The 25,826-nt window shown below is 41.5% G+C and overlaps 1 protein-coding gene across 1 annotated transcript; it reads left to right on the plus strand.

Annotated features, from left to right (window-relative positions):
- The first annotated feature begins 932 nt into the window (after positions 1-932).
- On the plus strand, positions 933-25,826 carry LOC115112412 (vesicular glutamate transporter 2.1). The gene is made up of 12 exons (XM_029639460.2): positions 933-1,385; positions 3,106-3,361; positions 3,907-4,025; positions 5,831-5,945; positions 14,173-14,260; positions 14,395-14,481; positions 15,089-15,231; positions 19,801-19,950; positions 20,129-20,261; positions 20,463-20,573; positions 22,129-22,256; positions 22,386-25,826. Exons 1-12 carry the CDS (start codon positions 1,312-1,314, stop codon positions 22,725-22,727), a joined length of 1,746 nt encoding a protein of 581 aa, XP_029495320.1. The 5' UTR covers positions 933-1,311; the 3' UTR covers positions 22,728-25,826.

The raw sequence follows: 25,826 nt of genomic DNA on the forward strand, positions 1-25,826 counted from the left end.
GCCTCAATCCGTTTATATTGTATTAGCATTCGGTAGGTGCCAGTTTATTTCAGAATCCCCATGTGTCTCTCATAGGTGTCTGGCTCTCACATTTTAATATTTCACAATAACCCAACTTCAGAATGAATTGCGGTGGAACCGCAAGTCTTTCGAAATAGTCAAAAACGTGGATTAATGATTTATTATTTGCAACATTGCTTCAATGAATATGCATGGATTAGCCTCCATATTATACCATTCTACCCTTTGATGTTATAGTTACAGTGGTGTGTGTGTGTGTGTGTGTGTGTGTGTGTGTGTGTGTGTGTGTGTGTGTGTGTGTGTGTGTGTGTGTGTGTGTGTGTGTGTGTGTGTGTGTGTGTGTGTGTGAGAGAGAGAGAGAGCAAGCGAGAGAGAGGTGGGTGAAAGTGTATGTGTGGGGGATGCCTAAATTATTGATGGATTCCTGTTTTCACGGGAGCTCATACGAAGGGAATCCAGCCCTCATCTGGTTTCCATAGCACCGCCCTCGGGAGGCTAAGACAGTATTGTATGTAGGCTACACGTAGACTTCATGCCTGATATAAAAACAAACATTGGGAAAGGTTGTAAAACTGGAAATGACTTGTGTTTGTATGTCATAGCCCTCGCACTTTGTAAGGTTATGATTTCCAAATGCAATCAAACCATCCTTTCTTATTCCAGCCTGAACCACTCCCTAAATCAGTCGATTACAGTATAACAACAATAGCTTTCAGGACAGTAGGCTATATTGAATATCGCTCTGGTGATCAGTTATGGGGACGCGGCGTGCACCACGCGCAGATAGTGTGCACGAGGCTGTCGCTGACCTTGGTGCTGAACAGCCAGAGGTTCTCGCGACGTCAGAAAAGCTGGCTGTCTCCACATGAGACGCGCAAGCCCAGCTCTGTGCTTTATAGAAGCAACTCCACACACCGCCAGTTCCCGCTTTTGCTGATTGTTTTTTTGTTGTTTAAAATGATATGGTTATCACCGTAGACGCTTCTAACGTTTTTCTCTTTCGTTCGCTTTAGGAATTATCAGTAGATTTTCATCACGATGGCATTGCATGCACTTGTACGTGAGGCGAACGATGAGTATGTATTGGTGAATGGGGAATCAGAGCTCATCTGATTTCTCTCATATGTAGGCGTTTTACAGCGATCGACGCGTGATAGGCTACAGATCTTGTCTGCTTTTCTTATCAAATAATCATATACATCGCTTGCTTCACCGGTTTGTTCGGTCACATTGTACCGTAACATGAAGCTTAAACAATAGACATTTTTGAGAAAAACATTACATTTGGATATGGAGTCCGTCAAGATGAGAGCCAAAGAGGGGATAAAGGAATTTGGGGCGAAGACCCTGGGGCAGATGTACAAGTAGGTGTTGAAATTCTGTTTTATATGCAGGCTAGCCCATGTTTAAACATAGGGCTGGTTATGATTTCTTTATTTTCAAGTGATAGGCCTACAATATGGTGGTGTCATATGGTGGTGTAATGGGAGTAGACTACTGTACGTTCCTATCCTATGCCGAGAAGTGTGTTACTTTTATCTCAAACAGCTTGCAGTCATGGTCACGCCTCTAATAGACGTAGTGGGAAAATTATGCAATTCTGTATAACCTCGTGAAAGCACAGGAAGGACCTTGATGTATGTGGAAAAAGTCACTAATACATTCACACATTGAACAGATAGCTAGGAAAAGCAATTGCCGTGAACTAGCCTAGTATGTATGCGATTAGATCATTTAAAAAATCCACTGAGTGTTATCTTCGTTTGCAACTGCGTCCCTGTTATATTTTAAATATTTTCGTGAAAACCTCCTGTAGTTGTGGGAGGGTATCTATTTCATTATTTACGGGATGGGTATCGATGTATTACTAGTCTAAACGTCGAACTGATTTGTCTTGCTAAGTGACAAGGGCTTCATTCAGACATATATTCTGATGCTTGTAGTTGCAACATACTGTCAATAAATGTATTGTTGAAGCTCTAAATTAATATATTTCGTTTTGGTTAGAATATTTTTTCGATTCATTGGTGCTTCCTTCGATAGGCCTATTTTGATTCCAAATCCCACTTTAAACTTAGGCTGTATGAAATAACAGTTACATGTTATTGCGTAAAAAAATATGTATTTTTCGTTGGGCATAACGAAATGATAATCTTACTGTAGTTCATGTAAATTACACATTATGTGCAGTAGTTTTAATATGTATATTCTAACAGGAGTACTTCATTAGATATCGTCATTGTTACAGTGCCGTTGTGAATAAGAAAGAGTTCTTATCATTTTTTCCTTATGTCGATTTCATTTTTTTAGGTATAGTCCTAATACTGTAACTGTAGGCTAAGCTTTATTTGGGTTTATTTTGGGCAAACAAATAAATTGTGCATATGGTCATAAATGCATTTGAAACCGCAGCGTGAATGTTTGCCTGGAGAGATGAGCAACTGCTCAATCCGTGAATGCAAATTAGGGTGAAGGTGAGCGGTTGCTGCAATGCGGTACGATGCTTTTTTGGCATTCGATGAAATTGAACCCGGTGCCGCTAAAATACAGCGCTATTTTCTATTAATAGTTGTTCAATTACCTTGCTAAAGTAGACTTTTCGTTTAATGAAAAAAAAAATAATAATAATTCTGGTTCATGTTAGTTATCATGTTCTGAATCATGTTGGTTATCATTCATCAAATAGCGCCCCCAGTCGTTGGGGCGAATACACTATCCTCATAAAACAACGGATTGAATAGGCATATATATGTAATGTAGACCTAGATAACCTAATACAATTATGTTTCAGTACGCTACCCAAAGACGATGGTTTTAAAATATAAATCAGTCGTCTTCCTTATTTTCAAAAACTTCTACATTTTAAAGACTATTTTTGGACATGATGCAAGCCATTTTGAAGGCTGCAGGCTATAAAATATAGGCATGTAGGTCTATCATTTAACTTAATTGTAGGCCTGAATTGTTGCTACACTAAAATGCATTTATTTTTCATAACATTCAAATATCACACGCAGGCTGATCTGTTAATTTGATGCTGATTAACCGAGGAAATTGGATGACTTTTTATCTGGCTGTTTGAAGGGTGATGGAGAAGCGACAGGGAACTGGTGAAGTTATCGAACTAACAGAGGACGGCAGGCCCTCTGAGGCCCAGGAGAAGAAAGCACCTCTGTGCGACTGCACGTGTTTTGGGCTGCCCCGCCGATATATCATCGCCATCATGAGCGGTCTAGGCTTCTGTATATCCTTCGGGATCCGATGCAATCTGGGCGTGGCCATCGTGGGAATGGTCAACAACAGCACTATTCACAAAGATGGGAAAATCATCATCACAGAGGTGTGTGTATGGTGCACACTTTACTGACGTCAACATCGTGTCACCGCCCTCCTGCTCCATAATTTGTCCAGATGTTGGAGGTCTCCTAATCTTCTCACACTTGACCTGACCTTATATTGAAAATAAAAAATAGGCAAAGGCAGATACAGGACATTTCCCTTATTGTATTGGTTTTATAGCGAGATTATCTCATTATTTTTCAGTGCAGCCATAATAGGTATGCCACAACCATAAACTATGGTATCCCATAATAACACAGCATTTAGCCTGTGTATCCTACACATCGGAATTGTGTACCGTATATGATATGATAGTAGTGATTATTGCTCACATTTCTGCTACTCACTATATCCTTATTTACTGTTATGATATGAGAGCCTTATGATTTGGTTATTAAGGTTATTATACGGTATTGTACGTTTTGTGAATTATTGTATTGAATTATAATGAAATTATACATGTGAAGAGGATTTATTATGTTTCAACGATTTTTTATGGTTTGTTTTATTGTCTTTTTTTATTGTCTTTTTTATTTCACTGGAAAGAAAGCGAAGTTCAACTGGGACCCAGAGACAGTCGGTATGATCCATGGTTCGTTTTTCTGGGGCTATATAGTGACGCAGATCCCGGGAGGGTACATATGCTCGAGACTGGCAGCTAACAGGTAGGCAGGCCTACAATATTATTTTTTATTTTATTTTATTTTTTTACAAAAGTTCTCATTCCCTCTCACAGTCTCAAATGTGATTTATTCGTTATTATTCAATTGGTTACTAAATCCATCACTATGAAATGAACGAACCTCAAGAAAAAAATGAAAATAGGTCTGATTTCTTTTAGTCGTGAAGAGATGTACCCGAGCAACTGTGATGATGACGTGGATGTTGGCTACTGAAGCCTGGATATACTATCGGTTTTCAACGTATTATTATCACACCTTTTCCCGTCAGAATACATTTTGTGATAAGCAATTTTCTAACAGAATCAACATTTTAATGGTCTGAAAATGTTGCAGACACAATGGCATACAAGGGTTTGCTTGGACGTTTCAAATATTTACGACAATTCGGCCTTTATTGTAAATGAGAGGGAGGATTTGTAGGCCTGTATTGTGACCCTCCCTGTCATCAAGGTTTAACAGACAGTAGGCATAGGAACCAGTGTGACACTGTGACTGCAATGGAGAAGGACATGAATGGGGAATTCATTTGGGAGGGAGCGACTCAGCCGCTGACGCTGGCAGTACTATTGAGATTTGACGGTGTCGCTCCGGTCCACAGGGCTTTCTGCCACCTGTTAATGAGGTCCCCGAGGGGAGCCGTGTCTAATTTGCTGCATTCTGGGGGCATGGCGACCAGCCCGGTCCTCGTCGCCGAAGGCTTACTCACGCTCATATGCACTGTGCACACTAAACATGGCTTATAAATAAGGTTAAGGCCTAGCCTGCATGAGGCCTGAGCAGCATTAAATATAGGAGATGACAATAGGAAATCTAGGTTTAATTCCTTTATATTTAGTGGGTCTTTGGACCTCAGTTCATCATAGTAGTGCCCATAATAATTTGGTGATGGCAATTTATACCCTGAATATACATGAAGAAAAACTATCAATTTGGTTGAGTATATACAATATTACTATTAATATTACTATTTGTTGAGCGGGCTATTTAAATATATACGATGTGTTACATGTGTATAATCTAGTTTAATGTATAACATGTTTATTGTCTATATGCTTTCTTGATTGACATTGAGATGTAATCGAATCAACCTGTCTCGTGCCAGAGTGTCGCCTCAATCGGATTAGAGTTGCCCCCCGCGTGCGGGTGGGAGGGGCGGGGTCTCCGGGTGTGTACAAGACGTGACAAAAATTTTAAAAATACGATGTTTCGTGTTATTCATTAGCGATTGCCTCCACTGGCTCAGCTGCGCTGAAACCAATGTCGTCTGCTGTCGGCACTCCCTGTCATCACGCTTTCATTTCTTTCTCCAATTGAATTATTGCAATCAAACGTAAATTGAAAAGTTAAAGGTGCACTAGCCAATGCTTGGCATGAAAAAATCCAAGTCTTAAATATTTTAATTATGCAAGAACGTAAGATTGGCCATTTGATTAGAATAAGAACAGCAGGCCGAATATATGCCTTATATAATAACCATTAGAAAATGGGATAGAGAAACTACATTAAATAGCCTATTTGAAAAGCACTAACTCCATTTCGATAGTAAGCCAGTAAATGAGTGTGGAATGTGATATGTTCGATGGGTCCCTGATGAATTTAGCCCGGATGGCCATAAAAAAAAATCTGAGATTAATAAATGAAACATCAAGTCATGAGAGGCCTAGGCCTTTGAAGAATAAATTGGCCAATACATAAATACATCTTAAATAAATCACTAGATATATTGTTTATCAAAAGGATAAACGACATACGATATGTGCAAATGTATATATTTCTGTTTCATTTAGGGTTTTCGGTCTAGCCATTTTCCTTACCTCGACGCTCAATATGTTAATCCCCTCCGCGGCACGGACCCATTATGGACTGGTCATCTTTGTGAGGATATTGCAAGGGCTGGTGGAGGTAAGGAGTTATTTAATTCAAAAGTCACATTTCTGGAGAGCTATTTTTTTCTATGCACATTTTAATTGAGATTGCATTGGCCTATCCTGTCAATACCACAGCTTTTGAAAATGGCCAATTTTCCTTTGTGGCATTTCAATAATGATTAGGCTACAGTATACCAGAAGCAATGGAATAGAGGCAGTACAACAGCCAGAATTCACCCTGGAGAAATGTGAGACTGTTGTATTGATCTGCAGCTGGGTATTTGTTGTGGGAGAGTCCTCTCCCCTGTCTGTTCTAAAAAATATGTTCTGCGTTTTTTACACAAAAATTAACTGTAGTTGTTCTGGTTTTGTCCCATCTTGATTACTGCCCGGTAATATGGTCATGTGCAGCAAAGAAAGACATAGAAAAGCTGCAGCTGGCTCAAAACAAAGCAGCACGCCTTGCTCTTAACTACACATCAGTCTTTCCTGGTTGACGGTTGATGAGAGACTAACTGCTTGTCTTATAGTTTTTATGAAAAATATTATTATGATGAAAATTCCAGATTGTCTGCATAATCAATGAACATACAGCTCAGACACCCATACATACCCCACAAGACATGCCACCAGGGGTCTCTTCACAGTCCCCAAGTCCAAACGAAATGACGGCAAAGCACAGTATTTTACAGAGCCATGATCGCTTCCATCTCCAAGCAAACAGCAAAATGACACACACACACGCACGCACGCACACACACACACACACACACACGCACACACACACACACACACTATCACACTCTAACACACACACTCTAACACACACAATCTACACACACATTATTCTTTAGTTGTATTGTTTGTATATCGTTATACACTTATTTTAGATTTGTGTAACTGTTCTTGTCTATCAGTGTATCAGTGTTTTCCCACCGGGCACAGACGGCAAATTAACATTGATTCCACGTTGGTTCAGTGTAATTCCATTGAAATAATGATGTGGAAACAACGTTGATTCAACCAGTGTGTGCCCAGTGGGTTGTTACTTGACATGTGTTATGTTTTTGTGTGGGCCCCAGGAAGAATAGCTGCTGCTTCGGCAAAAGCTAATAGGGAGCCAAATAAACCAATAAAACTGATGAAACATATATGCTCTGCTCTCTGGTAGTAACACCACAGTTAGGAAAATGCTAGTCTAGCCAGAATCATATTCCCAAAGACAATGTGCTGAAACATCAGCAGCTCATGAATCCACTGTCCAGTAGGCAAATTGAAACATGAGATGTTGGCAGCGGCTGCCTTGTATAGTAAAACATGATGCCATGTTGATACTGAAGGGCAGGCTACATTCATAATAAAACAGCTAAACTAATCAGATGTGGAAAAAGTACTCAAATGTCATACTTGAGTAAAAGTAAAGATACCTTAATATAAAACGACTCAAGTAAAACTGAAAGTAGATAAGTAAAAGTAAAAGTTGTCAAAAATATAAATAGTAAAGTAAAGTACAGATACCCCAAAACAATGACTTAAGTAGTACTTAGTATTTTTACCTATTTACTTTACACCACTGAAACAGATACACAATCCTGGCAGCAGAGACAACCATTGAGAATCATTTGAACACCATTGGTGGAATTTTAGAATAATACTTTATTGTCCATTATCTTGCAGAGATTGGAAATTATTATTTATTCTCACAGGCCTGACTAACTACTTTCAGTGCAACAATTCTATTAAAATAATTGTCTATAGGCTGTGTTGGCTGTGAGTGATAGACATAGGGTTCAAATGAATGTCTTGTGATAATGAATGGTGTAATTCAATAACAACAGCACATCTACGTGTTTGGCATTGATGGCTGAGGTAAGACTGGGCCAGTAGCTCCCATCTGGGCACACACTGGTTGAATCAACGTTGTTTCCACAACAGCACATCTACGTGTTTGGCATTGATGGCTGAGGTGAGACTGGGCCAGTAGCTCCCATCTGGGCACACACTGGTTGAATCAACGTTGTTTCCACAACAGCACATCTACGTGTTTGGCATTGATGGCTGAGGTGAGACTGGGCCAGTAGCTCCCACCTGGGCACACACTGGTTGAATCAACGTTGTTTCCACAACAGACATTTACATTACATTTAAGTCATTTAGCAGACGCTCTTATCCAGAGCGACTTACAAATTGGTGCGTTCACCTTATGACATCCAGTGGAACAGCCACTTTACAACAGTGCATCTAAATCTTTTAAGGGGGGTGAGAAGGATTACTTTATCCTATCCTAGGTATTCCTTAAAGAGGTGGGGTTTCAGGTGCCTCCGGAAGGTGGTGATTGACTCCGCTGTCCTGGCGTCGTGAGGGAGTTTGTTCCACCATTGGGGGGCCAGAGCAGCGAACAGTTTTGACTGGGCTGAGCGGGAACTGTACTTCCTCAGTGGTAGGGAGGCGAGCAGGCCAGAGGTGGATGAACGCAGTGCCCTTGTTTGGGTGTAGGGCCTGATCAGAGCCTGGAGGTACTGAGGTGCCGTTCCCCTCACAGCTTTGTAGGCAAGCACCATGGTCTTGTAGCGGATGCGAGCTTCAACTGGAAGCCAGTGGAGGGAGCGGAGGAGTGGGGTGACGTGAGAGAACTTGGGAAGGTTGAACACCAGACGGGCTGCGGCGTTCTGGATGAGTTGTAGGGGTTTAATGGCACAGGCAGGGAGCCCAGCCAACAGCGAGTTGCAGTAATCCAGACGGGAGATGACAAGTGCCTGGATTAGGACCTGCGCCGCTTCCTGTGTGAGGCAGGGTCGTACTCTGCGGATGTTGTAGAGCATGAACCTACAGGAACGGGCCACCGCCTTGATGTTATTTGAGAACGACAGGGTGTTGTCCAGGATCACGCCAAGGTTCTTAGCGCTCTGGGAGGAGGACACAATGGAGTTGTCAACCGTGATGGCGAGATCATGGAACGGGCAGTCCTTCCCGGGAGGAAGAGCAGCTCCGTCTTGCCGAGGTTCAGCTTGAGGTGGTGATCCGTCATCCACACTGATATGTCTGCCAGACATGCAGAGATGCGATTCGCCACCTGGTCATCAGAAGGGGGAAAGGAGAAGATTAATTGTGTGTCGTCTGCATAGCAATGATAGGAGAGACCATGTGAGGTTATGACAGAGCCAAGTGACTTGGTGTATAGCGAGAATAGGAGAGGGCCTAGAACAGAGCCCTGGGGGACGCCAGTGGTGAGAGCGCGTGGTGAGGAGACAGATTCTCGCCACGCCACCTGGTAGGAGCGACCTGTCAGGTAGGACGCAATCCAAGCGTGGGCCGCGCCGGAGATGCCCAACTCGGAGAGGGTGGAGAGGAGGATCTGATGGTTCACAGTATCGAAGGCAGCCGATAGGTCTAGAAGGATGAGAGCAGAGGAGAGAGAGTTAGCTTTAGCAGTGCGGAGCGCCTCCGTGATACAGAGAAGAGCAGTCTCAGTTGAATGACTAGTCTTGAAACCTGACTGATTTGGATCAAGAAGGTCATTCTGAGAGAGATAGCGGGAGAGCTGGCCAAGGACGGCACGTTCAAGAGTTTTGGAGAGAAAAGAAAGAAGGGATACTGGTCTGTAGTTGTTGACATCGGAGGGATCGAGTGTAGGTTTTTTCAGAAGGGGTGCAACTCTCGCTCTCTTGAAGACGGAAGGGACGTAGCCAGCGGTCAGGGATGAGTTGATGAGCGAGGTGAGGTAAGGGAGAAGGTCTCCGGAAATGGTCTGGAGAAGAGAGGAGGGGATAGGGTCAAGCGGGCAGGTTGTTGGGCGGCCGGCCGTCACAAGACGCGAGATTTCATCTGGAGAGAGAGGGAGAAAGAGGTCAGAGCACAGGGTAGGGCAGTGTGAGCAGAACCAGCGGTGTCGTTTGACTTAGCAAACGAGGATCGGATGTCGTCGACCTTCTTTTCAAAATGGTTGACGAAGTCATCTGCAGAGAGGGAGGAGGGGGAGGGGGAGGAGGATTCAGGAGGGAGGAGAAGGTGGCAAAGAGCTTCCTAGGGTTAGAGGCAGATGCTTGGAATTTAGAGTGGTAGAAAGTGGCTTTAGCAGCAGAGACAGAAGAGGAAAATGTAGAGAGGAGGGAGTGAAAGGATGCCAGGTCCGCAGGGAGGCGAAGTTTTCCTCCATTTCCGCTCGGCTGCCCGGAGCCCTGTTCTGTGAGCTCGCAATGAGTCGTCGAGCCACGGAGCGGGAGGGAGGACCGAGCCGGCCTGGAGGATAGGGGACATAGAGAGTCAAAGGATGCAGAAAGGGAGGAGAGGAGGGATGAGGAGGCAGAATCAGGAGATAGGTTGGAGAAGGTTTGAGCAGAGGGAAGAGATGATAGGATGGAAGAGGAGAGAGTAGCGGGGGAGAGAGAGCGAAGGTTGGGACGGCGCGATACCATCCGAGTAGGGGCAGTGTGGGAAGTGTTGGATGAGAGCGAGAGTGAAAAGGATACAAGGTAGTGGTCGGAGACTTGGAGGGGAGTTGCAATGAGGTTAGTGGAAGAACAGCATCTAGTAAAGATGAGGTCGAGCGTATTGCCTGCCTTGTGAGTAGGGGGGGAAGGTGAGAGGGTTAGGTCAAAAGAGGAGAGGAGTGGAAAGAAGGAGGCAGAGAGGAATGAGTCAAAGGTAGACGTGGGGAGGTTAAAGTCGCCCAGAACTGTGAGAGGTGAGCCGTCCTCAGGAAAGGAGCTTATCAAGGCATCAAGCTCATTGATGAACTCTCCGAGGGAACCTGGAGGGCGATAAATGATAAGGATGTTAAGCTTGAAAGGGCTGGTAACTGTGACAGCATGGAATTCAAAGGAGGCGATAGACAGATGGGTAAGGGGAGAAAGAGAGAATGACCACTTGGGAGAGATGAGGATCCCGGTGCCACCACCCCGCTGACCAGAAGCTCTCGGGGTGTGCGAGAACACGTGGGCGGACGAAGAGAGAGCAGTAGGAGTAGCAGTGTTATCTGTGGTGATCCATGTTTCCGTCAGTGCCAAGAAGTCGGGACTGGAGGGAGGCATAGGCTGAGATGAACTCTGCCTTGTTGGCCGCAGATCGGCAGTTCCAGAGGCTACCGGAGACCTGGAACTCCACGTGGGTCGTGCGCGCTGGGACCACCAGATTAGGGTGGCCGCGGCCACGCGGTGTGGGAGCGTTTGTATGGTCTGTGCAGAGAGGAGAGAACAGGGATAGACAGACACATAGTTGACAGGCTACAGACGAGGCTACGCTAATGCAAAGGAGATTGGAATGACAAGTGGACTACACGTCTCGAATGTTCAGAAAGTTAAGCTTACGTAGCAAGAATCTTATTGACTAAAATGATTAAAATGATACAGTACTGCTGAAGTAGGCTAGCTGGCAGTGGCTGCGTTGTTGACTTTGTAGGCTAGCTGGCAGTGGCTGCGTTGTTGACACTACACTAATCAAGTCGTTCCGTTGAGTGTGATAGTTTCTACAGTGCTGCTATTCGGGGGCTAGCTGGCTAGCTAGCAGTGTTGATTACGTTACGTTGCGTTAAAAGAACGACAATAGCTGGCTAGCTAACCTAGAAAATCGCTCTAGACTACACAATTATCTTTGATACAAAGACGGCTATGTAGCTAGCTATGTAGCTAGCTACGATCAAACAAATCAAACCGTTGTACTGTAATGAAATGAAATGAAAATGTGATACTACCTGTGGAGCGAAGTGGAATGCGACCGGGTTGTTGAGTGAGGAAGTTCTATTCGGTAGACGTTGGCTAGCTGTTGGCTAGTTAGCAGTGTCTCCTACGTTAAGGACGACAAATAGCTGGCTAGCTAACCTCGGTAAATTAAGATAATCACTCTAAGACTACACACTCTAAACTACACAATTATCTTGGATACGAAGACAGCAAAGACAGCAAAGACAACTATGTAGCTAGCTAACACTACACTAATCAGGCCATTCAGTTGAGTGTAATAGTTTTTACAGTGCTGCTATTCGGTAGACGGTGGACGTTAGCTAGCTGGCTAGCTGGCTAGCTGCTGGGAAGATAGCAGTGTAGACTACGTTAGGACGACGAAATACGATAATTACGCAATTATCTTTGATACAAAGACGGCTATGTAGCTAGCTAAGAAGAAATTGCTAAGATTAGACAAATCAAACCGTTGTACTATAATGAAATGTAATGAAAAGTTATACAACCTGCGGACCGAAGTGCGAATGCGACCGCTCGCTCCAACCCGGAAGTTTGGATTGATGGCACATCTACGTGTTTGGCATTGATGGCTGAGGTGAGACTGGGCCAGTAGCTCCCACCTGGGCACACACTGGTTGAATCAACGTTGTTTCCACGTCATTTCAATGAAATGACGTTGAACCAACGTAGAATAGACGTTGAATTGACGTCTGTGCCCAATGGGTCCTTGATTTGAATGAGCCATCATGTGACAAAGGCTAATCTGGTTATGTCTTGTTTTTGTTTCTGTAAGGAAAGGCTTCAGTGTTTTGAGTAAATTCAGTAAATAGTGCGACATTAATTAAGTTGGGCGTGGCATACATTCCACGAGCTTACAGGAGGACCTATAAGTGATTCATATATAGTGATCTCAGATCAGTCTAGTGGATAGCTAGGATAAATCTCCTCCTAGCATGTCCATGCAGATTGCATTTTCAAATAGCACACTCTGTTCCAATTAGCAGCTAATGAACATTTAATGGCAGCAGCATTGTCAGTGTAATGAGAGGCTCATCAGTTAGCTCAGAGCACTGCGTCTCGTATTAATGTTCATCAAAAAGGCAATGAAGAGAGTATGTTGGTTTTTGTTTGTGATCATATTTGATTTACAACCATGGCAGCTCATATCTAGTAGTATCATCTCTTGTGATTGTCAGCTCAGTGCAGGCAAATCTATTATCAGTATGTCTTATGTTTACAATTTCTCCCATTATTCTGTGAAACCATCTATTTGAATAGTTTACACAGTTTCCTACATTTAGTCTTTAAGATGGTTGTGTGCAATTTATTTTTTATATATATATTAATCATTTGGGCCAAAATGGGTGAAGTATTTGAAGGACGTGAAGAATGATTAGAAGACAAGGTCAAGATGACAAATGAATGTTGCATTTTACCAAATGAATCCAATCGCAGGTGGTACTGTAACACATTACACTATATCTTAGCTAACACATTAAGGGCAATAGACTGTAACAAGGCTCAAGATTCAAGGCCTGCCCACTGGGCACACACTGGTTGAAACAACGTTGAATTGGTGGTTATTTCATGTTCATAAATGTTTAATTTTACCAAATGAAACCCACAGGGGTGGTAATTGTAACAAAATGCCTACAAGTTTAAGAGATTACATGTTACCCCAGGAAAGGTAGCCTATCGGTTAGAACTTTGGGCCAGTAACTGATTGGTCGCTGGTTCAAATACCCGAGCCGACAAGGTGTCAATGTGCCCTTGAGTCAGGCACTTAACCCTAATTTGCTCCAGGGACGTCATATTACTGGATGACCCTGTAAAACTGCACCTATCAGGCATATGTGACAAATAAAGCATACAGTACATACAAGTCAAACGTTTGGACACTCCTACTCATTCATGGCTTTTTCTTTATTTGTACTATTTTCTACATTGCAGAATAATAGTGAAGACATCAAAACTATGAAATAACACATATGGAATCATGTAGTAACAAAAAAAGTGTTCAACAAATCAAAATATATTTTAGATTCTTCAAAGTCGCCACACTTTGCCTTGATGTTGACACTCGGATATAAATGATGAAGGGCGGTAACTATAGAAACAAGATTTATTCACGTCAGGGGAATTTATCAAAAAGTGTCAGCCTATTTGCAACACACCTCCTTGTTATTGTATTTCCATTGTTGTGTTTCACCTGCATTCAGTAGTCTATGAATTGCATGATTATGAAGGTATACATGTATGAAAGCATGTAGACTTATTTACAGTGTATGTAGTTCTGTCTTGTGATGTACATGTATTATGTCATGTTTGATGTTTGTGAGGACTCCAGGAAGAGTAGCTGCTGCTTTAGCAGTAGCTAATGGGGATCCTAATAAAATGCTAAATACTAAATGTTAAGCAGTATTGCTAGAATCCATTGCTATTGCCATAAGGAGCAGGATGATCAGAATATTCTGGCCATCTTATTCATTATAATTTAATGATAATAGCAGCAGTATGATTTACTTTAAACCAGTTACCTACTCTTAGTTGCTCATGGTTCTGTGGTGTGTGTGACCTACCCAGGGAGTGACCTACCCAGCCTGCCATGGGATCTGGAGTAAGTGGGCTCCTCCTCTGGAGAGGAGTCGCCTGGCCACCACCTCATTCTGTGGTAAATACTCTTTTCAAAGTATCTTATCTGTCACACTATGGCAGTGAAGCAAGAGGTACAGTAGTTGTACTTCCTTTGTCTATTTAGATTTCCTTTTTCCTTCTCTTCTCCCTCTCTACCATTTCCTCTTACAGGTTCCTATGCTGGTGCTGTCATTGCCATGCCTCTAGCAGGGATCCTGGTGCAGTACTCAGGCTGGTCCTCTGTGTTCTATCTCTATGGTAAGATAGAGTTCCATGGCGATGTTATAGCTTCCAAATGTAAAAGCATGAGCTGATGCACACCCATCCCGAAGAAGGCACTGCGTGACAAAACGTTGGTTAAGTTTACCCACTCAATTGTTGGGAGCATATATAGAGTTTTCAACTGTTATTCTTTTTATATAGCTATCAATGTTTTTAAAAATATTTTTTTCACATTCTAACCAACAACCTATTTGAAAATATGTTGCGTATAGTATATCATCTTCAGGACATTTTAAAGCTGGTTGCTGATGCTTTCAGACCTCCAGACCATTGATTCCTTCCCATTGTTTTTGTGGGACTGTTCTCCAATAATTTTCCATCTCACCCTGGACTAGATGAATTTGACCTTTCTGTCTGGGGTTTAGTCTATGGGGGATTTCTGAAAGATCAGACTGCCTTTTAGGAATTTGATGTTATCGTATAGGCCAATCTAAGCTTTTCACATGTTCACATACAATAATGACACAATTAAAACACATTTACAATAGCTTTGCTGCATGGTTCCATAATGACTAGAAGATATACATAATCCACCACCCATATTTTATTTATCCTGTGTAACAATCCCAATATCATTGTGCAGGGTGCTTTGGGATCTTCTGGTATATGTTCTGGATCCTTGTGTCGTATGAAAGTCCTGCTGTGCACCCTACCATCACCCAGGAGGAACGAGTCTACATAGAGGAGAGCATCGGGGAGAGTGCCAAGCTCATGGGCCCTGCTGAGGTGAGGGACAGGGCTTGAGGTTGGTTGAATAAAAGTTGTTTGAAGGGTTTCAAACAACTTTCACTCAACTAACCTCATGCCCTGCTTCTCTGTTTCAGTGAAATAATCCAAATCTGTGTGAAAGTTTGACAAACGTTTTTTAGTAGGCCATTACATTTTCTTAGTGATATTAGGCCAGAGTTCTCAAAGTCTTCAAAGTCCACTTCTCCTCAAATGGATTCCTATGATATTAAATTGGGAGATGATACTATGCCCCACTTCCTACTCAGGCTGGTTTTGATCTCTGCTCCCCTGAGGCCTCATGCATAAACTGCCAGTACGTCCAAAATATACCACAAAATGTGCATGCGCCAAAAAAATTATAAAAAATATAACTTGTGACAATGTGCTAACCGATCTGTAAATTTAGACCATGCGGATGCACATCTCTGCTAGTGGATGGAAAATCTGTGTTTCATTTTTTTAGTCTAACATATAGGAATCTCTTCTTTTCCTGTCTATTTTATTTTCAGAACCATTGCAGAATAAATTCCTCACCATTTCTAGCCGTGACGGGTTCATATTCTTACAATGCCTATCTCTCATTTAAGTGGACCTTGTAACCCAGTAAATAGATAGGCTATATACATTTCAAGTATAAGCAGCGTTCTATAATATATAGTCGATATTTAACAGGTAAACATTTGATCTTTTACATTGAAGTAGGCCTCTGTTGGCTACTGTAAGTACACAACGTAGTCTCGGGGCAATCTCTGACACTCTGACACTCTATTTAGTATGGTATGTTACGTTAAGTTAGCCTCCTGTGACGCGGAAAAACATGTTTGTGGTCAGAAAATATGGTTATTTATATTTCATTGTATGTGCAGAATTGTCCTCTGTATCTGTCATTAGGATGTAAATATGACAAAATTGACATTACAGTCAATGGGTACAGGTGATGAAAAACAAAGATGCGGCATGTGGGTGTCCACTACAGAGCACATTTTTATAAACTCTTATTTAGGTCTTATTTAATGTGAAGTCCAGACAACTCACTTAACTATTCCTGTGAAATCCACATACTAGAAACAATTTGAATATCAAACTCACAAAAATGATCTTTAATAATTACACACACTTCTTTTCAAATGACCATAAAATGTGCACATTTTGGATGGCAGTCATTTTTTTTAAGAACCAGGAAGATAAAGTTGTCAAAGTCACACCCCCACATGTGATATCACTGAAAAGCCCATCATGTCCTCTCAAAGGGACAACAGGACTTAATACAGTGGCTTGTATGGCCTTAGAGATACGGACCAAGAACTGATGTCCACTAAAAAGGACAAAAATGAATTGCTGGGTCTCTTGTCTTAGGTCAATTAGGTTACATTTAGGTTACATTATGAAAGAATAGCGGTCGTGCAATATTCTATGAATTACAGGATGTATAATATCATACATTTTACCCAGTTGTACAATAGCATACGAATTGGATGACGTAATTTATTATATATCTTGGCTGACGCATAGTATTGTACGTCTTGATCTGAGACAAGGTTGCTTGTTGCACCATAACAACAAAGGAGAATTATAGAGAGAATTTATGTTGGCGGTTAGGGGAACTAACGTCAAAAGGTTAGGAGAACTAAAATGACAAAGTTTACGTGAATTTATGTAGCAGGTTAGGTGGATTGGGTTAAATTTAGAATAAGGTTTAGGAGAAGGGTTAGCTAAAATACAAGAGTTGTCCCTGACGCGATTTGAACATGCAATTTTTGGATTGCTAGTCTGTCGCGGATTAAGGAAAGAGCATGCTTCCAAACTCAGCTAGGCTAACCGAACGAGTGTGCTCACATACTCCTTTAATAGTCCTTCGTTTGAAAAACGAAAAAAAGCAGCAATAGTAATATTTGTCCATTTGGAGATATCATAGCCAGTATACGCGTCCTCAAAATAATCAGAATTGATTTAAAATAACTAAAATCTGTAATTTATTTTCATAGCTGTGCAATTTTGCATCTGACAAGGATGTTTGGTGTAGTATTTTTTTGCATGAGGACCAGTCGTCTCTCAATGAATGACAACAGGCACTTCGGCTTACAACTTTGGCTTGCCTGGAGAAAATGTCTTGTGTGCCTGAATAGCCGAAAAAACCCTTGCCAGTCCACAACAAAGAAAAAAGTCACAACATGTCATCATAATATACAGTTGAAGTCGGAAGTTTACATACACCTTAGCAAAATACATTTTCACAATTCCTGACATTTAATCCTAGTAAAACATTCCTTGTCTTATGTCAATTAGGATCACCACTTTATTTTAAGAATGTGAAAAGTCAGAATAGTAGTAGAGAGAATGATTTATTTCAGCATTTATTTATTTCATCACATTCCCAGTGGGTCAGAAGTTTACATACACTCAATTAGTATTTGGTGGCATTGCTTTTAAATTGTTGAACTTGGGTCAAATGTTTTGGGTAGCCTTCCAAAAGCTTCCCACAATAAGTTGGGTGAATTTTAGCCCATTACTCCTGACAGAGCTGGTGTAACTGAGTCAGGTTTCTAGGCCTCCTTGCTCACACATGCTTTTTCAGTTCTGCCCACAAATTTTCTATAGCATTGAGGTCAGGGCTTTGTGATGGCCACTCCAATACCTTGACTTTGTTGTCCTTAAGCCATTTTTTCCACAACTTTGGAAGTATACTTGGGGTCATTCTCCATTTTGAAGACCCATTTGCGACCAAGCTTAAACTTCCTGCCAGATGTCTTTAGATGTTGCTTCAATATATCCTCATAATTTTGTTCCTCATGATGCCATCTATTTTGTGAAGTGCACCAGTCCCTCCTGCAGCAAAGCACCCCCACAACATGATGCTGCCACCCCGGTGCTTCACGGTTGGGATGGTGTTCTTCGGCGTTCAAGCCTCCCCTTTCTTCCTCCAATCATAACAATGGTCATTATGGCCAAACAGTTCTATTTTTGTTTCATCAGACCAGAGGACATTGCTCCAAAAAGTACGATCTTTGTCCCCAGGTGCAGTTGAAAACCGTAGTCTGGCTTTTTTATGGCGGTTTTGGAGCAGTGGCTTCTTCCTTGCTGAGCGGCCTTTCAGGTTATGTCAATATAGGACTCGTTTTACTGTGGATATAGATACTTTTGTACTTGTTTCCTCCAGCATCTTCACAAGGTCCTTTGCTGTTGTTCTGGGATTGATTTGCACTTTTTGCACCAAAATACGTTAATCTCTAGGGAGACAGAACGCGTCTCCTTCCTCAGCGGTATGACGGCTGCGTGGTCCCATGGTGTGTATACTTGCGTACTATTGTTTGTACAGATGAATGTGGTACCTTCAGGCGTTTGGAAATTGCTTCCAAGGATGAACCAGACTTGTGGAGGTCTACAATTCTTTTCTGAGGTCTTGGCTGATTTCTTTTGATTTTCCAATGATGTCAAGCAAAAAGGCACTGAGTTTGAAGGTGGTCCTTGAAATACATCCACAGGTACACCTCCAATTGACTCAAATGATGTCAAATAGCCTATCAAAAGCTTCCAAAGCCATGACATCATTTTCTGGATTTTTCCAAGCAGTTTAAAGTAATCAGTTTAAATGTAATCTTCTGATCCACTGTAATTGTGATACAGTGAATTATAAGTGAAATAATCTGTCTGTAAACAATTGTTGTGAAAATTACTTGTGTCATGCACAAAGTAGATGTCCTAACCGACTTGCCAAAACTATAGTTTGTTAACAAGACATTTGTGGAGTGGTTGAAAAAGGAGTTTTAATGACTCCGACCTCAGTGTATGTAAACATCTGACTTCAACTGTATACACAAACTGTTCCAAACTGTTTTGGCCCATCATTCCTCCCCGACCAACCTCCCTACTTTCGCTTATGTCCGAAGTAACTAGAACATTAGTAGGTATGATACAGTACTTCTTGGAGGTGCTCAGAAATACGTGAAGTATATTCCGTATGACTCTGAGGCCAGGCTGATGTACTGTAATAGATGTTTTATTTATTTAGAGTAGACAATGTTTCAGAATTCGCGGGTAGACCATCGCAAACAGGATTGTGGAAAAGTCAATGCAAAACATTGTTGAATTCAAACGTTCTGCTGACAGGTCAACGGCAATTTCCATTGTTTTCTCTTTCAGAAACGGACAGTTCTTTTGCCAGCTACAGCATAAATTACTGCAAAAGATTAAAAGATTCTGCCAACACAGTAAATAGACCAGTAGCTTATGTAAAATATTTGACAGTATGGGTAGCTACAGTATTGCTGTGCGATAGGAGCATAACATCATAGCCTATTTAATCTCAGAGCCTATAGGAAGGCAAGACATAGAAGCCCAATGATCTAATGATAAACTACATATTGAACAACAATTAATCTTTTGCATAGAAGTGTGATGGCTGTAGCATTTAGCCTACTTTTAAATGGTTTAAAATATACAATAAATCTATCAGAATGTGCGGACAGGCGCTCTCTATAGGCTGCATGTATGTGTTTCTCTCTTTCTCGTCGCTGCCAGCCTTTCACCGGTAACTCATGTATTTTCCTCCCTTTTGCTCCATTGTAGAAATTTAAGACCCCTTGGAAAAAGTTCTTCACCTCCATGCCTGTCTATGCAATCATCGTGGCCAACTTCTGCAGAAGCTGGACCTTCTACCTACTGCTTATCAGTCAGCCGGCCTACTTTGAGGAGGTGTTTGGGTTTGAGATAAGCAAGGTGAGACCAGTGGAGCGTTCCCAGGATAGGGCACCAGCCTAGCCAAACAGTGTTGCTGGGGTATGGTATTCGAGGCCTAGGTGAGGGATGTGTGAAAATGTTGTGCTAGGCTCTAACGGACTTTAATACCTTTTAATACCTATATGTTGATGTTGATTTCAACTGTTCCTGTCCTCAGGTTGGCATGGTGTCTGCCCTGCCCCACTTGGTGATGACAATCATTGTGCCCATTGGAGGGCAGTTGGCTGACTACCTACGCAGCAGGAACATCCTATCTACCACTACAGTTAGGAAGATCATGAACTGTGGAGGTGAGAGAACCCCTTCGGCACACTATGCACAATTATATCAAATGTGTTTAATAGAATAGTACTGCTTTTACACTATCTGTATGATAGTGATACAATGACTGTAGCAAAGCAATTCTGTTTGGGACTGTAATTAAATGTAAACTGTGATGGCCCATAGCCCCTGGGTTACTGTAGCATGTGTGTGACTGTCTGTCTCTGCAGGGTTTGGCATGGAGGCTACGCTGCTGCTGGTAGTGGGATTTTCCCACACAAAAGGGGTGGCTATTTCCTTCCTGGTCCTTGCTGTGGGCTTCAGTGGATTTGCCATATCAGGTCAGTGTCTGTTAAACATGTGGTATCAGAGAGTCTGCCAGTATAGATCACAGCTGCCTGTAGGAGACTCCTCCTTTACTATTTGTAGACAGAGAACAAATCTACCAACTACACCGTAGATTCTGTCTAGAATGGCCACTATTTATTGCCGGTTGATGTTTATTGTCATGAATCTTGCCATGGAAGCAGCACTGAGTGATTTCCTCTAGATGGGCCGGCTGAAAAATCTAAGTAGGCTATATCGTCAAAATTCAAGAAAACAAAACGTAACTGTTTGGTCTTAATTTAAGGTTAGGCATTAGGGTTAGCAGTGTGGCTAGGGTTAGGTTTAAAATCAGATTTTATGACTTTGTGGCCTTGCCAGCTAGTGACCACTCTGCAGAGCTGCCTCCAGAACAAGTTTAATGATGAAAAACTAACTTGCCTATTTATCGTTCAACAGCCACCGATGTGGTCTAAAAAGGACTTGCAATCAGCAATATCCAGCTACAAAGGGAACAGGGTCGATTTCTCACATTTCTCAAACATCTATTCCAGCTGAAGCTTGTGGCCGCAAGGCAGACCTTGGTTTTACTACTACTCATTTTTCTTGGGCTTTCTCCTGGAGTATTTAATAATTCAGCACAAGTCCCAGAGGAGCTGCCATACAGGCTGGCTGTGTGCAGCTACAGAGGACACTCAGTGTGGGGGAGGAGATTCACTGGCTAGCTACTCCCTTTGCAACAAGATGGCTGCTTGGTGCTTTGTTTTCATCGCAATTGAATTTCCATTACATTTATATTATGTTTGGGATATTTCAGTAGTTTTGATACATCCACATACTAGTACTCCATTAAGGGGGATGTGGTCTTAATTAAAGAAAAAAAGGTAATTACTAATGGTGGTTTTTATTACCTACCTAGAATGAGCTCTAGAGACCATAAGGGCTAGAGCCTATCAGATCTGCGCTAGCCAACACCCACATAGCGGTTGTTTGGACGGTGTCTGAGTTGGAACTGCGTTAGAGCTGTCAAATCCATAAGCGGCTCCTTGCGTCAGTTTATCGCGGACACTGCCATTGGATGCAAGTACAAAACCAACCGACTTCATAATCCAACTTTATAATTAGAAGTTCATGCAGCCGCGTTACAAGTTCAAACACTCGAATGCGTGATGTTTTATTGCCTGATAGGCTATGATTCCCCCCATCCAAATTAACATTAAATAATGCATTAGCATATACATTCTATTGGCGTTTTGAACTTCTAACGCAGTGGGGATACTAAGGAAGGGAGTGGTTTGTGACACAACAGCAGCCACTCACTTATTTGTCAGTTCATAACGTAGTTACACCTCCAACAACAGTTGTCATGCAGATGTCAGCCATCGCGGGTTTACACTAGATTTGATTGAAACGAGGTCTAAGTTATAGTGAAATCAGTTAAACCACAAGAACTATAACCACTGGATTTTATTTAATCAAATGCTAATCAATTGTTGTCTTAGAGATCTGTCTTATAGAGAGTAACTTCACACTGAAAACCTTGTATTTCATTCTGAACGTTCTTTCCACCAGGATTCAACGTCAATCACTTAGACATTGCTCCACGCTATGCCAGTATCCTTATGGGGATATCCAACGGTGTGGGCACCCTGTCTGGCATGGTATGCCCATTGATCGTAGGTGCCATGACAAAAAACAAGGTAAGACATTCTGTTACCCTTGGAAAGTCCATAAAACATTATGGTTAAACGTAGATTCATTATCAGATAGAACTACAATTCTCTGTGACTTTGTACAAGACACTTTATATTCCATCTGTCCACATGAAGACTCGAGAAGAGTGGCAGTGGGTGTTCCTCATCGCTGCTCTGGTTCACTACGGGGGAGTCATCTTCTATGGCATCTTTGCCTCTGGAGAGAAGCAGCCGTGGGCCGACCCAGAGCTGACCAGCGATGAGAAGTGTGGCTTCATCGATGAGGATGAGCTGGCAGAGGAGACGGGCGACATCACCCAGAGTTACGGTGCCCTGGGCGGCGGTCCGGCCAAAACGTATGGTGCCACTACGCAGAACGGGGGCTGGGCTGACAGCTGGGATAAGAAGGAGGAGTTTGTCCAGGAAGAGGCAGAGGGAGGGCCGTATGGCTACAGGCAGGACCAGGACTACTCCTAGAGACAGCAGACACAATGACCATCAAACGGTAAACTTATTTTGTAATGTCAAAAACCAAACAAAAAAGATAACAATCCATTGTTGTATGTTTGCACAAATTCAAATCATTATTTCAAAATATAAAATTAGTTCAAAACAGGATTTTATTGTGCAAATAAAAATATTACTATAGAGATGTAACACATATCAAATTGGCAGATCTATTTGTAAACGTAATATGCATATAAATTATAGATATATTTATTTGGAGTGCAATTGTGTGTAAGTGTGAACCATTTCCACCTCATCAATCTGAGCTTCTTCATTCTGGAGAAGCATGTTATGTACGATCAGACAAGATTTAACTGGCTTCCTGGATCATCATGCCTAACTGGTTCTTATTACAACTCCTCATGAGCCAGCCATTGCAGTGTAAAAGAAACATGTCACTGTAAATAGGGGACTTAACCAGGAATGAGACTGTATGTCTTAGGTTGTACAGTATCTCTTCTGAATGCACTGAAAGTAGTGTGTCCTTTTAATGCACAATATCATTTTTTTTCTTATTATTATTGGTTTGTAAAACTGTGTCTTTAACACAAAAAGGCATAAAAATACAATAATGTTTTGAAGAACGACATAACACTTTCGCCAGCTGATGTAAAAGTCTTAAGATGCATGAAAGAAAAGAATGACGAAGCGTTGCGTGTTTACAGTGCCATTTTGAGAGCTTGGGACTATACAGTTCTATCTGCATTTTCTTTCAAAATGGAGTTAGTAACATAGCCTTGTTCTGTTCAATGTTCTCTACCTATATACCCCAATTCAAGTTGAGTTAAGTTCAAAAGAATACAAGATAAAAATAGCTGACACCATTCAAACCAATGAGGGTTTGGAACTTTGAAGCCAATTATCTCAGAATCATCTTCTTGCAGATAGAACCTTATAGTCCCAAGCTCTCTATTTCATGCCTATAACAATGTTACATCTGTTGTTAAAAGTGTACGTTTGGAGGTTACAAACATTCATAACTCAGTTATGTAATTTTTATGATCATTATGTCAGTTTTATTGTCTGGTCAATTCAAATCATTTCAAGGCATTTCAATGAGCTTTGTTGTTGTTTAAAGGTAAATGTTTGTCTGAGGTGACTAAAGAAAAATAACTATGATGTATAAGAGCACATGGACAATGTAACCAAATGCTGCCCGGCACTATCAAGGGCCTGTGCAATGCAGAGAAAGACCAGCCAGCCGATCCAGAAGTAGCCAATCAGTATATCTACTGTACAGACAGTCCGTCAGCAGGAGATATGTTTTGCTAATGAAAAGGAAACATTTTTAGACTGGGATAGTGACCCAGATAGACAATGTTGTTAAAGAAAACTATACCTTACCAGTCCAGGAGGACAATTAGCCAAGTTGGGGATTGAGATTCATATTACATATACTTGTAAAAACATTGGAGCATTACTGAATAAAAAAACATGACAGTATAGCTGTTACTGCCTATGTAATTGTCACATTGAACGTTTACCATTCCTTAAAGAGTAGGTAGACAATCAAAAGAGCAGCAAGACATGATTTAGCCAGTGTGTATAGAGTGGGAATGACCAGTGTAGAGATACTGGGTTCCAGTCAATGATTTATATATACACTAGATGACTGACAGGGCCTTGTTTAGAAACCGCCGCGCCTCCATCTTGGCACTCCCCAACATTGTAAATAAATATTTTGGAAGCTATAAAAATGCATTTATTAATGTACACATTTGTTTTTGCCATGTTTATTCTATTACAGAAACATTAATGCATACTGTTAAATGATATTATGTGAGCTAAACATTCCAAAAAATACATGTAAAATGTTTTCCTTAAAAGTACAAGTTACTGTCCCCATTACAAAACACAACAACACTTAATACATGTAATTTTGTCCTATAAACATTTAATTGTAATACTATAGAATTCCATTAATTCCAATGGAGGACTGCTCCTACTGGGAAGTGCCAATATGGCTGACCGGTGGCTTCAAAGCCTCTCATTGGCCAGTAGATAGCATCAGCAATCCAGGGTTTATATACATCATTGGTTTCAGTAGCGTGTCAGGGACCTAAACCTGCTTTTCACTGTCTGTCTGTGGAGACCAAAAGTCAGCACTTCGCAATGTATTTATGGAAATGTATTTATGCATGGAACAAAGCCGTAGTCTGAATGTTCTTACTTTTTATTTCTTTCACAAAATGTATTTTGTCTCTCAAACTGTTACTAATGTGTCAATTTCTTTGCACAATTTACCAAAGGTAACGTGTCAAGCTGGGTTTGAACAGGAGGGCTATATACTAAAGGAATTGCTGGACATTGCAGTGAAGGCCTCTGTAGGCCTCTCCAGGTGGCGCTAACCATACTCAGTGTACAAAGCAATAAATCCATGGTAACAGTTGTTGTCAACCATTGAAAAATGTAAAACACTAGCATATGTAACTAGAGCGTTACTTTTACGTTTCAAGTCGTGTTTATTGTGATATCAAATATAGAAAAGAACAAACACAAGTACTTGTAAAAATATAAAACCTATGTAGTTAGAGTCCTCCACACAGCTCTTTGACATGCTGATAATGCAGGGAGTTTGTGAGGGGACTGCTCACCAGAAGAGAATGATACCCTGGGCCATTCCTGTGACATGGATGATGTCCTTCTCCATATCTCTATGGTTCCACTCCTGTTGGTGTCTGCGCATCCGTTGTTGTTCTGTACAGTTTCCAGTGGTCGTTTTGGAGGGTGTGCTATTGTTCAGTTTTTTCTCTCTCTCTAAACCCTGTTGGTTTGATTGATGTGTGTTCTGTCAGTGGCTGGACCCCTATTGCCCCCTTAACCATCTGTCTCTAACCACCTAAACCCCTTTCATTGTTGCAATATTCAATGAAGTGAAGATTGTCTGTAAAGGTGATCTAACATTTACAGAAATGGTAGATGTATAACATGAAGTAACGGTACCTTCTTCCTGTTTTGTGCCTCTGAGTGAAGTTACAGTGTGATTCTATGGCTTATTTTGCTGTGTCAATGGAGAGATTTGTTGATGTCAAAATGAAATGCTCTATATATCCATTTTATAAAAAAACA

The sequence above is a fragment of the Oncorhynchus nerka genome, linkage group LG27 (assembly GCF_034236695.1).
Source record: "Oncorhynchus nerka isolate Pitt River linkage group LG27, Oner_Uvic_2.0, whole genome shotgun sequence".
Lineage (NCBI taxonomy): Eukaryota > Metazoa > Chordata > Actinopteri > Salmoniformes > Salmonidae > Oncorhynchus > Oncorhynchus nerka.

Bases quoted from the DNA above. Each gene is read 5' to 3' on its own strand.
- LOC115112412 (XM_029639460.2), top strand. From the start codon at position 1,312: ATGGAGTCCGTCAAGATGAGAGCCAAAGAGGGGATAAAGGAATTTGGG. The intron at 14,261-14,394 runs GTAAATACTCTT...TTCCTCTTACAG, and splicing joins GGCCACCACCTCATTCTGTG to GTTCCTATGCTGGTGCTGTC. The intron at 22,257-22,385 runs GTAAGACATTCT...GTCCACATGAAG, and splicing joins GTGCCATGACAAAAAACAAG to ACTCGAGAAGAGTGGCAGTG.